This window comes from Heterodontus francisci, chromosome 13 (genome assembly GCF_036365525.1).
Source record: "Heterodontus francisci isolate sHetFra1 chromosome 13, sHetFra1.hap1, whole genome shotgun sequence".
Taxonomy (NCBI): Eukaryota; Metazoa; Chordata; class Chondrichthyes; order Heterodontiformes; family Heterodontidae; genus Heterodontus; species Heterodontus francisci.
Window position 1 is genome coordinate 7,202,072 of NC_090383.1, and position 15,125 is coordinate 7,217,196.

A 15,125-nucleotide genomic window follows, 5' to 3' on the forward strand; every position below is an offset into this window, starting at 1 on the left:
TAGATATGCTAATTACATGCTTCTCCTACCCTCCCCACCCACCCCAAAAGAAAATTCTATTTGGAAATAATTATACCATTTGCATTTCTAACTTCAAACAGTTTGGCACACTTTTAACGATGACAGCCAACAGGGTCCTGCATGTGACACAGGCCACCTTTTTGGATAGTGAAATGAAGAATTTTAGCAACATTATTAGAGACACCAGCTTCAAAGAGTTGGACAGTATGAAGAAGTCATTAAGTTACTGATTATCGTCTGGTGATACTAATTCCGTTGCTTCAAACTGAGGGGCACAGCAACTCCTTGGAAAAAACCTCCCCCATCCTCGGGACAATGTCAGTAACATTCAAAGCTTAATCCAAAATACTCTGGTACAAAATGAGCATGCGTAGAATTTTATCTTCGACATCTAAATGATTGAATATATGGAAAGTAAGTCTTCCCATTTGAAAAATAAGAAAATGCATCATGGTCAGCTGTCAAATCTCATATGACTTCCCATTTTGTGACAAACAAACCAACCTTCATGCTTCTGTGGACTAACTATGGGTTTTGTGCAGTCAACATCAGACTGGAAGTCTATCTTTGTTGGGCTATCAGTTACTTGCATAACATCTTCACCCGTGAACTTAAATAACTTACAGTATTCAAGTATTTCCAACAACAAAAGATACTAAAGTTAGTAATGAAAGAGGACAATGGGACATAGGGATTGTGAAAGAAGGTGATGATCTTATTAAATGGCGGCACAGGTTCAAGGGGCTGAATAGACTATTCCTGCTCAGATTTCTTACGTTTTCATCACTACAAAATTAAGTACCATCACTAGCATGCAGGTACACACCGTCACCTCCTTAGCTCATTTATTTGTTTAACCAAGATCAAACACTGAATTTTTATTTGAAAATGGGAAGAATATTTTTGATTACTTCAGCTTGTATATTTTAGGTCAGAATTCAGACAGCGTGTTACAACAAATGAAGGCATTGGGGTGTGTTTGCTATGAGCTGATTATGCATGATAATGTCAGGAAATAATGGGGAAACAGTTGCAAAAACTGATGATTAAGCTAGTCAAAAGAAAAAGGATTCTGGCCAGGGAAAAATTATTTGGAGAAGAAATTAGCTTTTTTTTTGTTGACCTCTCCCAAAAAAATGCCTTCTGAAAAAAGATAGAAAGGATTGGAGTGGGGGGGGAAGAAATGGAAGGGGAGGAGTGCTGCAGGAAGAAAACATTTTTGGTGCCATCATAGCAGAATATATTCATGTTTTTGTGGTCAGATAAAAACATAAGAAATAAGAGCAGGAGTAGACCATATGGCCCGTTGAGCCTGCTCGGTCAGTCAATACGATCATGGTTAATCTTCAGCTTCAACTCCACTTTTCCCACCAGCTCCCCATATCCCTCGATTCCCAAAACCCCAAAAATCTGTCGATCTCAGCCTTAAGTATATTCAACGATGGAGCATCCACAACTCTCAAGGGTACAGAATTCCAAAGAATCACAACCCCTTGAATGAAGACATTTCTCCTTATCTCTGTCCTAAATGATCAGACCCTTATCCTGAGGCTGTCCCCCACATTCCAGATTCTCCAGCAAGGGGAAACAACCTCTCAGCATCTACCCTGTCAAGCCCCTTCAGAAACTGGTATGTTTCAGTGAGATCAACTCTCATTCTTCTAAACTCCAAAGAATACAGACAATCAGTTTGTCATCTCAACCACCTTCCGAAGGAGAAACATGAAGAAAATGCTGGGCAAATTGCATACAGAGGAAGATAAATTTAGAGGGCAAGTCATTGTGGCCTCTCATGTATGTAGTGGAGCAGCTTATTGATTCACTCTTGAGAGCTGGGGGGCTATAACCTGCTGAATAGATGAAAAATGTGACAAAATTCTTCTATCCTAAGTGAGATATAATCAGATAGAATCATAAAACACAGGAGGCTGCGATTTAGCCCACTGTGCCTGTGCCAGCTCTTTGAAAGAGCTATCCAGTTAGTCCCACTCTCCCTGCTCTTACGCCTATAGCCCTGCAATTCTTTTCCTTTTCAAATATTTATCTCATTCCCTTTTTCAAATTTACTACTGAATCTGTTTCCATCACCCTTTCAGGCAAAGCATTCCAGATCAGAACAATTCATTGTTGGAAGCAAAATTCTCATCTGGCTGAGCAGAAGCAAGGCTGCTACCAAATGAGCCAAGCTGGTTCATAAATTGTCATATTCTAAAGCTATGGAAGCTGCTTTTAACTCTTGAATTATTCATCATCCTGAATATTCTAAGGTAACTCATGATCAATCTCTCTCTTTGGTAGTCCTTCGGGAATGAGGATAACTTTCTTCTACCCCAGGGTTGTGGGTCCTTAGGTGACACCATTGTCCAATTCTGGATCTGCACACTCTGCCACAGGTGGGGCAGGTGGTGTTTGATGAGGCGAGTGAATGGGATGCTCAAATTTCCGTACACTCCTTCCGCTGTTTGCACTTGGTCGCTGCCTGGGCATGTCGATATTGTTCGAACTGAGAGGCATCTTCACGGATGCTTCTTCTCCATTTTGGAAGGTCTCGGGCAAGAGATTCCCATGAATCAGTGGAGATGTTTCTTTATTTCCAGGGAGGCTTTAAAGGACATCCTTGTAGTGTTTCCTCTGCCCTCCTGGTAGCCACTTGCTGTGACGAAGCTCGGAGTAGAAAGCTTGTTTTGGGAGTCTTGTGTCAGGCATACGGATAACGTGGCCCACCCAACGTAACTGACTAGCCATGACCAGTGTCTCGATACTGGGGATGTTGGCCTGAGAGAGGTCACCGATATTGGAGATAAAAATAAGAAATGCTGGAAATACTCAGCAGGTCTGGCAGCATCTGTGGAGAGAGCAGCAGATTTAACGTTTCAGGTCAGTGACCCTTCTTCAGGACAGCCCTGTCCTACCACTGAATTTGCAGGATCTTGCAGAGGAACCAGTAGTGATATTTTTCCAGGGCTTTGAGATGTCTGCTGTACAATGATCAATATGGCTTATGGCACAGCCATTTTAGTGATGATTTGCCCCATGTTATACATCTCTGAAACTCTGCTTTTCTCATATCAGTGATTCATTTATCATTACTGTGGACATCTCAAAACAGTTCAACACCGTGCGCTCTTGAACAACTCACAGACATAGCAATCTAGTTTAATCTCAAATCATGGGTGATCCATCCTCCATCTCTAACCTGGGTGGTGGGGTGGAGGGGGGGGGGGGGGGGGGTTGGGGGAGGTGCTGATCCCCTGCTGGGCTTTGTTCCTTCTTTCCTTCCCAATATCAATGGCTTTCTGCACTAGTCATCGAATTGTATAACTGTTTTTGAGAATTTCTGTCTGTGTTCATCAACTTCCTCAGAATGCATTACCTTAGCATATGCATGGTCACATGGTCATTTATCAGACAATTAAATCACAACAACTCTTGATGCCCTTTGAAGAAGAATTGAAAGAAATTTTTGTTTTTTTCAATTCTTCAAAGACAGTTTCTTTGTGCATCCTGCAAGAACATCCGCCCATTGCCGCTTAGTGTTAGTGTTAATGTTTCCACTCTCAGTCCTCCCACACCTACTACTTATTTTCCCCATCAGCAATTCGCTCAAAGCTCAAATCTTTCCAAGATTTGAATGTTGCTACCAAAGCTGAGGCAGCTCATGCAATATTCCTGCAAAGAATTAAGAAAATATTTTGCCATAAGCATCAGTCCTTTCAACCCTAGTTTCCAGTCTCTTTTCTTAACTTTCCTCTTCATTCCTTCTAAGCACTTAAAAAAAAAAGGTCTGTACACTCCTACATCCTTAATGTGTTAAACTCAAGGCTCATGACACTGTCCCGTACTCTTAATTGATTCTATACCAAAGCCTCAGGCATTGTGTAGGTTCTCCTACAGTGCTGTTAGGTCAAGAGTTGCTGGATTTTGACCCGTGACAATGGAAAAACGGCGATATATTTCCAAGTCAGGATGATGTACAACTTGGAAGGCAACGTGCAGGTGGTGGGGTTCCCATGTGCCTACTCCCCTTGCCCTTCTAGGTTGTAGAGGTTGCAAATTTAGGAGGTACTGTTGAAGGAGCCTTGGTGAGTTGATGCAGTGTATCTTGTAGATGGTACATACTGCTGCCATGTTGCACCAGTAGTAGGGAGAATGAATGTTTGAGGTGGTGGCTGTGGTACCGATCAAGTGGGCTGCTTCGTCCTAGATGGTGTCAGGTTTCAAGTGTTGTTGGAGCTGTCGTCATCCAGGCAAGTGGACAGTATTCCATCGCAATTCTTACTTGTGCCTTGGTAGCAGAAAGGCTTTGGGGAGTCAGGAAGTGAGTTATTTGTCCCAGAATACCCAGGCTCTGACCACCTCTCAGTCACAGTATTGATATAGTTGCTCAAGTTAAGTTTCTAATCAACGGGGACGCCCAGAATGTTGATGGTGGGGGATTCAACAATGGTAATGGCATTGAATGTCAAGGGGGATGTGGTTAAACTCGCTCATCTGGAGATGGTCATTGCCTGGCACTTAAGCAGGAACTAACATTCATGCCACACATCAGCCCAAGCCTGCATGCTGTGCAGGTCTTGCTGCACGCAGGCACAGACTGCTTCAGTAACTGAGGATAACAAAGCAGTCAGTTGTTGAGTAATTCTACCATCCGCAGAAAATTTTGGATGGCCACCAATGGTGAAGCAAAGGATTGGGGGGGGGGGGGAATGGACAAAAGGTCAGAGTCAGAAGAACACAGAGTTCTGAAGTGGCTGTAGGAGATTGAAATAAATCTTCAGTATTTTCTGAAGGTAAGACCACACAGAAATTTGATTTTGAGGTCGATGACTTCAGAAAGATCTGATCTATTACGTTTTGTGGGTTCCAGCAGAACAAGAACTTGAATTTTTCTGGCGCCTTTAAAGTTGATAAGCATTCCAAGGTTCTTCACAAAGGCATAATCAGAAATGTGGACAGCGAGCACGAGGAGGAAATATGAGGGGCTTAGTTGAAGAAATGAGTTTTAAGGGAGGGTCTTGAAATGAAAAGGAGGTAGTGGAGCTTGGGAAAGGATTTCTGGAGCATGGTGGTGTGGCAAAGGGTAGGGGTTACGTACAAAAGGTCAGAGTCAGAGGAACACAGAGGTTGGACGTTGCTGTAGGTGGATGAAAGGGAGGGCAGGGGTGAGGTCATGAAAGGATCAGAAGGTAAATAGTTTTCTTTTTAAGTACTCCTTTACTCTTAGATCACAATGTGAGGATTGCATTACCGTTCGTAAAAGTACCCTTATTCCTTCAACAAAATTTTCTGTAGATGACAACACTTGTATAAAATTTTCATTGAGCTTACTTAATAAAGTACTATACTTATAAAAATCTCAATCAGGATTTTCCAAATTAACATGGTATTTTGAGTTATATTTTGCGATCTAGCCTTATGACCTACTCCTGCTCCTGATTTGGATGTTTGTATGTTACGATCACATAACTATAGCGTTTTTAATATTCCCAAGATCAGTGTTGCTTTGTATGCCATCTGGTGGTACGGCTTGACTAACACTGTGTGGTAACCCTTTTTTTTTCAGTAAACTGTCCATCTTAAATGCAGGTTTAAATTAGGGCTTCTTAATCACGGCATTAATGCGGAACACAATATAAATAATTGGGTTAATATGAGAAACAAATAGATCACAGTTCATCAAGAATATTTATCTTTCCAAGTGACGTCAACATTATGATAAAAGCAAAATACTGTGGATGCTGGAAATCTGAAATAAAAACAAGAAATGCTGGAACCACTCAGCAGGTCTGGCAGCATCTGTGAAAAGAGCAGAGTTAACGTTTCGGGTCAGTGACCCGAAGAAGGATAACTGACCTGAAACGTTAACTCTACTTCTCTTTTCACCGATGCTGCCAGATCTGAGTGGTTCCAGCATTTCTTGTTTTTATTGATGACGTCAACATTATGTTTGCTACAGCAGATTTACCATACAAAAAGGCAGAGGGAGAGATTTTTGTCTTCGCTGCCTAGGCAGTAATCTGGTGGATCAACCGCCTGTTATACAAAAACAAGAAATGCTGGAACCACTCAGCAGGTCTGGCAGCATCTGTGGAAAGAGAAGCAGAGTTAACGTTTCGGGTCAGTGACCCTTCTTCGGAACTGACAAATATTAGAAAAGTCACAGATTATAAACAAGTGAGGTGGGGGTTGGGCAAGAGATAACAAAGGCCTGTTATACAATCTGCCTGAGCATCTTAAAGAAGCAAAGAGAGGTAAAGATGCGGAGAAGTTTAGGGAAGGAATTCCAGGGGTGAGGGCCAAGGCAGCTGAAGGCATGGCTGCCAATGGTGGAGCGACTTAAATCCAGGATGCACAGGAAGCCAGAATTGGAAGAGCACAGAGATATTGGAGAGTTGTAGGGATGGAGGAGGTTACAGAAATAGGGAGGGGATACTTGGGTCAAAAGGTAACTTATTTATTCATTCTCTTGCAAAGAGAAGGCGGAGGGATGACCTGACAGAGATCTTTAAGATTACGAATGAGTTTGATGAGGTAGACAAAGAAGATGTTTCTACTTGCAGGCGAGATCAGAGCTAGGTACCATAAATAGAAGATAGTCATTAGTAAATCCAGAAGAGAATTCAGCAGAAACTTCTTTACCTAGAAGCTGCTTAGAATGTGGAACTCACTGCCATCAAGGAGTAGTTGAAGCAATTAGTATAGACACATTTAAGGGAAAGCTTGATAAAAAGAGCGGGGGGGGGGGGATGTGGGGAGGGGGAGAAAGGAATAGGAAGCTATGTTGACGTAGTGAGATAAAGTAGGGTGGGAGGAGACTTGCGTGGTGCATAAAGACCGGCATGGACCAGCTGGGTTGAATGGCCTGTATCTGTGCCATTATGTAATAGTATGCAAGGACATAAACTCGCCTCAATACTTGTAACCACAGAAGGTAAAAGAACAACCTACATTTTTAGTCCCACATTGGCTGCACAGAGAAGCCATAAGTAATGAGCATGAATGGAAGAACTTCCATGCTCTCAGTTACAAAATAGAGCAGAGCATTGGAGAGAAACGTCAAAGAAATGTCAATCCATTCGGTTTTGAGCATCTGAGAGCTGAATATTTCTATCCTGCTCAGTTGAAAATTGGAGCGATGTTTTCTTTTTGATGTTTTTCTTCCCCTTCAGCAGTTTAGCCAACATTTAAACCTTTTGCTACGCTTGATCAGAAGAAAGCAAATTAAACTGTTCACTCTCTAAGCCATAACAAGCCCCAATGAAAATATAAATTTGCAAGATCAGGATGGATTAGGAATTGTTGAAACTCACAAAAGCTTCCTGGGAATGCACAATGAGTGAACAATAACATGTTCCTCAATCTTGAACTTACCAGTGCTTTCTTTCAATGGAGAATAGTCATCCAGTTCTTTATTCTCCAGCTTTTCTTTCAGATATATCTCTGATGAAAGAAGTGAAAAAAATTGAACAAAATACAAATAAAACAAAATGTCACCACTGTGCAGTTTACACTTGAACCTTTTGAAAGATGGACAAGCTCCAGACATATAAAATGTACAAAAAAATTCCAGCATCTGAATTAGAATCTGGATATTCTACATCAATTGTGGGGAAGATGAAAAGTAGGAAGTTCCAGTAACAGTTGCATTAAAATTCACAGAATCGTTACAGCGCAGGAGGCCATTCAGCCCATCATGTCCGCATTGGCTCACTGAAAGAGCAACTCCTTCAGTTCCATTTCCCTGCCTTCTCCCCGTAACTCTGCACATTCTTCCTAGTCATATAACTGTCTAATTCCCTTTTGAATGCTTCAATTGAAACTGTCGCCACCACGTGAAAAAAGTTTTTCTTCAGGTCACTTTTGCTTCTCTTACCAAATACCTTAAATCTGTGCCGTGTCGTTCTCGATCCTTTCACAAGTGGCAACAGTTTCTCTCTATCTACTCTGTCCAGACCCCTCATGATTTTGAATACCTCTAACAAATCTCCTCTCAGCCTTCTCTTCTCCAAGGAAAAGAGTCCCATCTGCTCCAATCTATTTTCATAACTGAATTTCCTCATCCCTGGAACCGTTCTCATGAATCTTTTCTGTACTCTCTCCAAAGCCCTCAGGTCTTTCCTTAAGTGCGGCGCTCAGAACTGGACGCAATACTCCAGCTATAGCGTCTTATACAAGTTCAACATAACTTCCTTGCTCTTGTACTCGATGCCCCTACTAATAAAGCCCAGGTCACTGTATGCTTTATTAACTGCGCTCTCAACCTGTCCTGCCACCTTCAATGACTTATGCACGTATACACCTAGGTCCCTCTGCTCTTGCACCCTCTTTAGAAATGTGCCCTTTATTTTGTATTGTCTTCATGTTCTCTCACTGAACAGTCCATTTTAATATGTGCATCTATGTGTATCTGCAACAGATTCAAAAAGCTCTCATCTTAAAGAATTTGCTTGCAAACTTAATTGAGCTGCAGACAAGAGTAACGATTTTGTCAACTAGCATACTCTAAAATATGGTGTATTTTAAGCATGTTTTATGTCTTTCATACATGGAGACCAGCACACATACAGTATTAGATTTTATGATGTAGTTAGAGAGAAGCATTCAAAATCTTCCTGGCACAGTAGAATTTTGAATCATAGAATGGTTACAGCACAGAAAGAGGCCATTAAACTCAACTTCTCTGAGCTAGCTCTCTGCGAGAGCAACCCAGCCAGTCCCACTCCCCGGCACATTCCCCATAGCCCTGCAAAAATTCTCTCCTTAGGTGCCCATCCAATTCCCTTCCTAAAGCTACAACTGAATCTGCCTCTACCACATTCTCAGGCAATACATTCCAGATCCCAACCACACAGCACAAACAAAGGTTTTCCTCATGTCGCCATTGGTTCCTTAGCCAATCGCCCTAAATCGACATCCTCTGGCTCTCAACCACTCCGTCAACAGCAGCAGTCTCTCTCCATCTAATCTGCCTATTCATGATTTTGAACACCTCCATCAAATCTTCTCTCAACCCCCTCACCTCCAAGGAGAATAACCTCAGCTTCTCCAATCTATCCACGGAACTGAAGTCCCCTCATCCCCGGAACCATTCTAGTAAATCTTTTCCACACCCTCTCTAAAGCCTTCAACATCCTTCCTGAAGCACGTTGCCCCAAATTGGACACAATACTCCAGTTGCAGCCGAACCAGTGTGTTTTATAAAGGTTCATCATAACGTCTTTGCTTTCGTACTCTATTTTATTTTTGAAGTCCAGGACTCCATGTGCCTTTTTAACCACTTTCTCACCTCTCCTGCACCTTCAACGATTTGTGCAGATATAGTCCCAGGTCTCTCTGTTCCTGCACCCCTTTTATAAATGTATCTTTATATTGTATTGCCATTTCAAAAATCTCAAAACAGATTTTTTTCTACTGGAGTATATTTAGAAGGTTAATGAACAATATAAAGGGTAAATGAAAATTGTATTACTATCCCCTACAATATGAATTACGGCCATTCAATTTCAGCGTTCACATGCCAGGCTTCCTATCATGCTGCTTCTGGTTATTCAGAGAGAGGGGAAATTAAGGGGAAGGGAAAACATTGGTTAAAAAAAAAATGCAGATTTAATTACAATTTTAAATGGAGTATCAGCAACTCACTGCAGATTTGTGTGAATCCATATAAAGACGGTCAGTTTTATAATTCTAATAAAACTTGAGTATATCCACTTAAATGCTAATTTCTGACTCTATGGGCTAAATTTATAAGCCCCCGCGCTGTCAGGAACATTGGCTGTGTGGCAATGAAGATTGGTGCAGCGGAGGCTCCCCAATGACGGCGACAGTCCCTGTGCCAATCCCGGCAGCAAGGCCTCGTGGTGGCCGCCCCGTCGCTCGGCGATGGGACCCCTAATTAAATATGTAAACTAATTTACATACCTGATTTAATGAGAGTCCCGTCACCTCTTTAATTGCCACACCGATCTTGATTTGGGCGGCCGACAATGCCACTCCTTTGAAAACTCATTCAGGGAAACGTGGCGCGACAGTTGTGGAGAGGGGAGAGAAGGATTGTTTCTCTGTGTGGGCTTGAGGGGGTGGTGGGGTGACATCGCTGCGGATTGGTGGGAGGGGAGGTGATGGGAAGGGGTAAAGGGCAAAGGTGCAGGACTTTGGGGAGGGAAAGGGTCAAATTCTTATTAAACAAATTCCGGGCGGGAAATGGGCAGGAATATTTTGAAATGCCATTGGTGAAAATGAATGTAATGGTAATTTAATTTTTTTTTTGGGTCACTGAACTGACCTGGCCCTTGAATTTTAAAATTTCCATTAAGGGCTGTAAGCCCTTTAAAAATGGCGACATGTCTGGGAGCCAGACGCTGTTGCCTGTAACAGCTCGCCCGCCCCCTCCACGTGATCGTAGGGACGGGTACCACAACCATGCAAATGAGCCACCGCGTTTGAAATTGGAGAGGTTCCGTGACGCGATGCCCGTGTGGGCGAGGCGCTTTTTTTTTTTAACGTCGGGCGGCGGACTTCTAAAATGCAGCCCTATATATTTTAAACAAAATACAAAAATTACAAGACTGCATCGGAATCGTGATGCTCAAGATAAAGAAAGACTTCAGTAAATTTAATGTGATTCTCATGGGGTTGAATCTGCCTCATTTATACCCCAAGCAACTCCTGCAACAAAGATGCTCAAAGCTCAGTGACTTTGAAGTAACTAAACACAATCTGCTGCTTGCAGAGTTACTACAAAGTTGCCACGGGTTTTATCATTTCAATTAGGAATACAGGGGAATAAATTTAGGATTAGAACGAGAAGCCATTGCAAATGAATAGCATGTTCTCAACGTCAGAGTAATATTGTCAAACAGCCATTACTAATGTACTTCCATGTAGCTATTTGACAATGAATAAAAATAGGATTGGAAATCTGAAACTTCCCTATCATTGTTACTTCCTCCAGCCCGACAACTCTCAGATCTCCAGACTCTGCTGATTTTGCATCTTGTATGCCCCCTATTTTAATTGCTCCACAATTGGCAGCTATGTCTTCAGCTACCTACACCCTAAGCTCTGGAATTCCCTCACTAAACCTCCCCTCCTCTGTACCTCTTTTTCCACCTTTAAGAAGCTCCTTAAAACCTGTTACCTGCCCTAATATCTAGTTATGTTGTTCTCCTTGGAGCAAAGGAGATTGAGGGGAGATTTGATAGAGTTGTACAAGATTATGATAGATTTAGATAAGGTAGACAAAGAAAAGCTGTTCCCATTAATGATATTACAAGGACTAGGGGACACAGATTTAAGCTTTGGGCAAGAGATACTGGGGGGGGGGGAGATAGGAGGAAGGACGTTTTTTTTTTTAAATGCAGTAAGGAGTAATGACCTGGAACTCGCTGCCTACTAGCGGAGACAATGAAAGATTTCGAAAGGAAATTGGATGGGCACTTGAGGGAAATAGACGTGCAGAGCTATGGGGAAAGTGGGTGAATGGGACTGACTGGATTGCTCTACAGAGAGCAGGCATGGACACGATGGACCGAATGGCCTCCTCCTGTGTCGTTATGACTCTACGGCTCAGTGTCAATTTTTGTTTGATTTTTGGGATGGTTTACTACATTAAAAGCACTATATCAATGAAAGTGATTGTTTTGAGAAAGACTTGAAACTGGTTAAACTTTGATAACTGACAAATTATCAGTCGAAAACATTTCTAGGGGCAATTAATTTTCTCTTACCTCCTCCAATATCTCTCAACTCAACTTTCCCTATCTAATGGGAAAGGGTGAAGATCGATACTGACATCTGTCCTGATGCTACTCCAAAGCCAGCTTCAAGAAATGCAGATGATCAGCTCAGTCTCCACAGTTGGAGTGGGGAATTTAGGGACTCAAACTTGGACCACAGAGTGATGCAGCAAGTTGCCATTTAATGCTTTTTACTGAAAAATAGCATATTATTGAGTGAACTATATAAACAACATCATGTACTGGTTGTAATGAAATGAAGTTATAGGTAAGACAGTGACTACAGCTCCCATATGTAAACATAGTAAATAAATTCTCAGTAGAAACAAGAAATGCTGGAAATACTCAGCAGGTCTGGCAGCATCTGTGGAGGCAGAAGCAGAGTTAACATTTCAGGTCAGTGACCCTTCTTCAGGTCACTGACCTGAAACGTTAACTCTGCTTCTCTCTCCACAGATGCTGCCAGACCTGCTGAGCATTTCCAGCATTTCTTGTTTTTATTTCAGATTTCCAGCATCCGCAGTATTTTGCTTTTAAATTCTCAATAGAGTTTGGTTATTGTATTCTTTATATGCATAAGAAAAAGCAGGAGTAGGCTAATTGGCCTCTTGAGCCTACGCTGCCATTCACTAAAATCATGCCTGAACTTCTACCTCAACTCCAGTTGGCCACCCTATCCCCATGTCCCTCAATTCCCCTAGCATCCAAAAACCTATCAATCTCATTATCAAATATACTCAACAGCTGAGAATCCACAGCCCTCTGGGATAGAGAATTGCAAAAGATTCACAATCCTTTGAGTGAAGAAATTTCACCTCATCTCAGTCCTAAATGGCTAACCCCTTATTCTGAGACCATGATCCCTAGTTCTAGATTCCCCAGACAGCGAAAACATCCCCATACCATGGAAGTTATAACAAGACATGTCTCGGTGATAACTTCTCCTGAACGTTTTCAGCAAACGACATATACGAGGCAATCTACTTTCTGACTTGCAATGTCAGAAACACCAAGATATAGCCCTTCCTAGTACAATATTAGAAACTTTCTTAGACTAGGAATACAGTGAATTTCAGTGGACCCAAGTTCTCATATGACAGTTACATATGCTCAGTCACTGGACAACGCTGTAGCTATTAACATGGTCCGCTAGCCTCTTCTGACCTGTGATGGAATTCTGCCTTAACTGATGAGAATGAGGGGTAGAAATCTCAGGGACTAACATCATGTTTCGCTGGCAGCCTCCTGAAATGAGCATTAGCGCCTTACATACATAAATGAATGACCCAATACCTGTTTTAGGCTTCCATGTATAAATTGGGATTGCAACAAGTGGACCAAACAGCTGTAAACAAGTTGTAATATCATATGGCACACTTAATAACCTTTCTTATAATATAAGCATTCACTATCTAAAAAGAGATACAACTTTTACAAAAAAATATAAAAAGGAGCATGTTTGGTCATTGCATCTGCAGTAAATGGGACAGGTTAGTGCTGAAGGAAGGCATACTGCCATCCACGTACCTTGAGTTAGCGATCAAACACTCAAACGTCAGCTACATAGACAAGTAGATGATGCATCCTTTTGGGACATCGCCTAAACAGGTCTTAGTTGATGTACAATTCTCATGTATCCAGTGTTTCTGCATTACCTTGCACTTATTTCTAAACTTAACTCTTCATGGAATCATTATTTTGAAGAATCCATTAAAAATAAACCTCAGAAGAATGAAGCAGACTTCAATTAAAAGCCACTTACTTTTTGCATCTTCTCTCCATACAGAAATATCCTTCAGCTGTACAATTCCATCGTCAAAAGAATCTGTTTTAAGAAAAAAAAACTGTCATTTCTATAAGTCAAATACTGACAGAAAAATAAATTTGTATAGGACCATGATCGGCAATTTCACATTAGGGTGCCAACACATTGATTTCATACATGCAAGTAGCAAATCTTTCCTGGTTAGTTTTTTCTCCATCCTCCTTCCATAATTTCTGTGCTGTAAATAAACGTAACCAATACAACCTGTAATTTGGTAGCACCATCTGGATGAAGACATTGGGGGGTGCTGCCTCCAGGTTCACATCTGACACAAAGATTGGGGCTGGTATGAGAATCGCAGATGAGAAAATATAACTTCTAGACTGGGTCAGTCTCTGGCAGGTGACATTTAACACAAGTAAATGTAGTCTTATGTCCACGGGTAGGGCAAATGCCAAGCATCTGTATGCCATGCAGAGTTCTGAATTGAAGAATCAGAGTTGTTATAGCACAGAAGGAGGCCATTCAGTCCATCATGTCTGTGCTGGCTGTCTGCAAGAGCAAGTCTGCTCCTCCCACATCCCCGCCCTTGCCCTGGAGCACAGTAATTTTTCTTCTCTCCAGGTGCTTATCCAATTCCCCTTTGAAAGCCACAATTGAATCTACCTTCACCACACTAATCATGCAAGTTAGCCAAGCACAGAACAGATTAGATGTTAGATTTATTGTTTCCAGAGGATCACACACCTTTGAAATAAGATGCCAATTCGTGCAACGAGTGTGAATTTGCTGTGAACATTCTAAAAGTGAGCGAGGTGAGATCAGTGGCTGATATCACTGCTTACAAAAGGTAGGTGGGGGATGTTGAATGATGCATTTCGACTTCAGTGTTAGCTCCTGGGACCAGTTTGCTTTTTTCTGGCTCCCGAAGGAGAACAATTTCCAAGAATTTCCACACAAACCTCTCCCCAGCACCTGAACTAGTTCCCAAACTGATGGAGGGCATTCTTAAAATTGTTTTTTCCCTCTCCCTGGAATTACATGGCTGCGAAGCATTGTAGGATATGATGGCCAATCTGCAACTATTACTTAATGGGACAGGTGTGACAGATCAGATGGGTCTTTTTTTTGTCCCATATATTCATAGGTTGGTATTTGATTTACAATGATACCAGTACATTTAAAAAAAAGTTATAAGGACAGTAATTATTTTTTGAGTTTATAAGCATGACCAAAAAGGGCAATAACTTTCAACTTTGATCTGGGCCATACATACGGTTTTTAAATGTTCAGTTTGGATTTCCTCCACCCCAAAGCTGTGTTTGGGTGCTTCCAGAATAACCAGTGCTGCACTGTGCAGGGTGAATAGTACCCATGAATCTTAAGATTGAAAACATCCAAGTACCAATTTGAACAATGGAAGTTAAATAACTTATTTAAAAAGCCTTGAATACAGCAATGATTTGTAAATTTCAGTGAGAGTTATAAAACTAAATATTAGAATGTAACCACAGCACACTTAATATGTAACCGAGGGGCCCAGAGCCTGTGCTTGGCTACCTTGCAGAAAAGGATTGTAGAGAGTGCAGCATGCTGCTGTA

The 15,125-nt window shown here is 41.7% G+C and overlaps 1 protein-coding gene across 2 annotated transcripts in view; it reads right to left on the reverse strand.

Moving 5' to 3' along the window:
• The window catches only part of macrod2 (mono-ADP ribosylhydrolase 2), a 916,639-nt gene that overhangs the window by 856,701 nt on the left and 44,813 nt on the right, over positions 1–15,125 (reverse strand). For both annotated transcript variants that reach the window (XM_068044311.1, XM_068044310.1), the window contains exons 2-3: positions 13,522–13,584; positions 7,393–7,461 (exon numbers count right to left, since the gene is read on the reverse strand). In XM_068044311.1, coding sequence (XP_067900412.1) covers positions 7,393–7,461; positions 13,522–13,584 — 132 coding nt within the window. The remainder of the gene's footprint in view (positions 1–7,392; positions 7,462–13,521; positions 13,585–15,125) is intronic.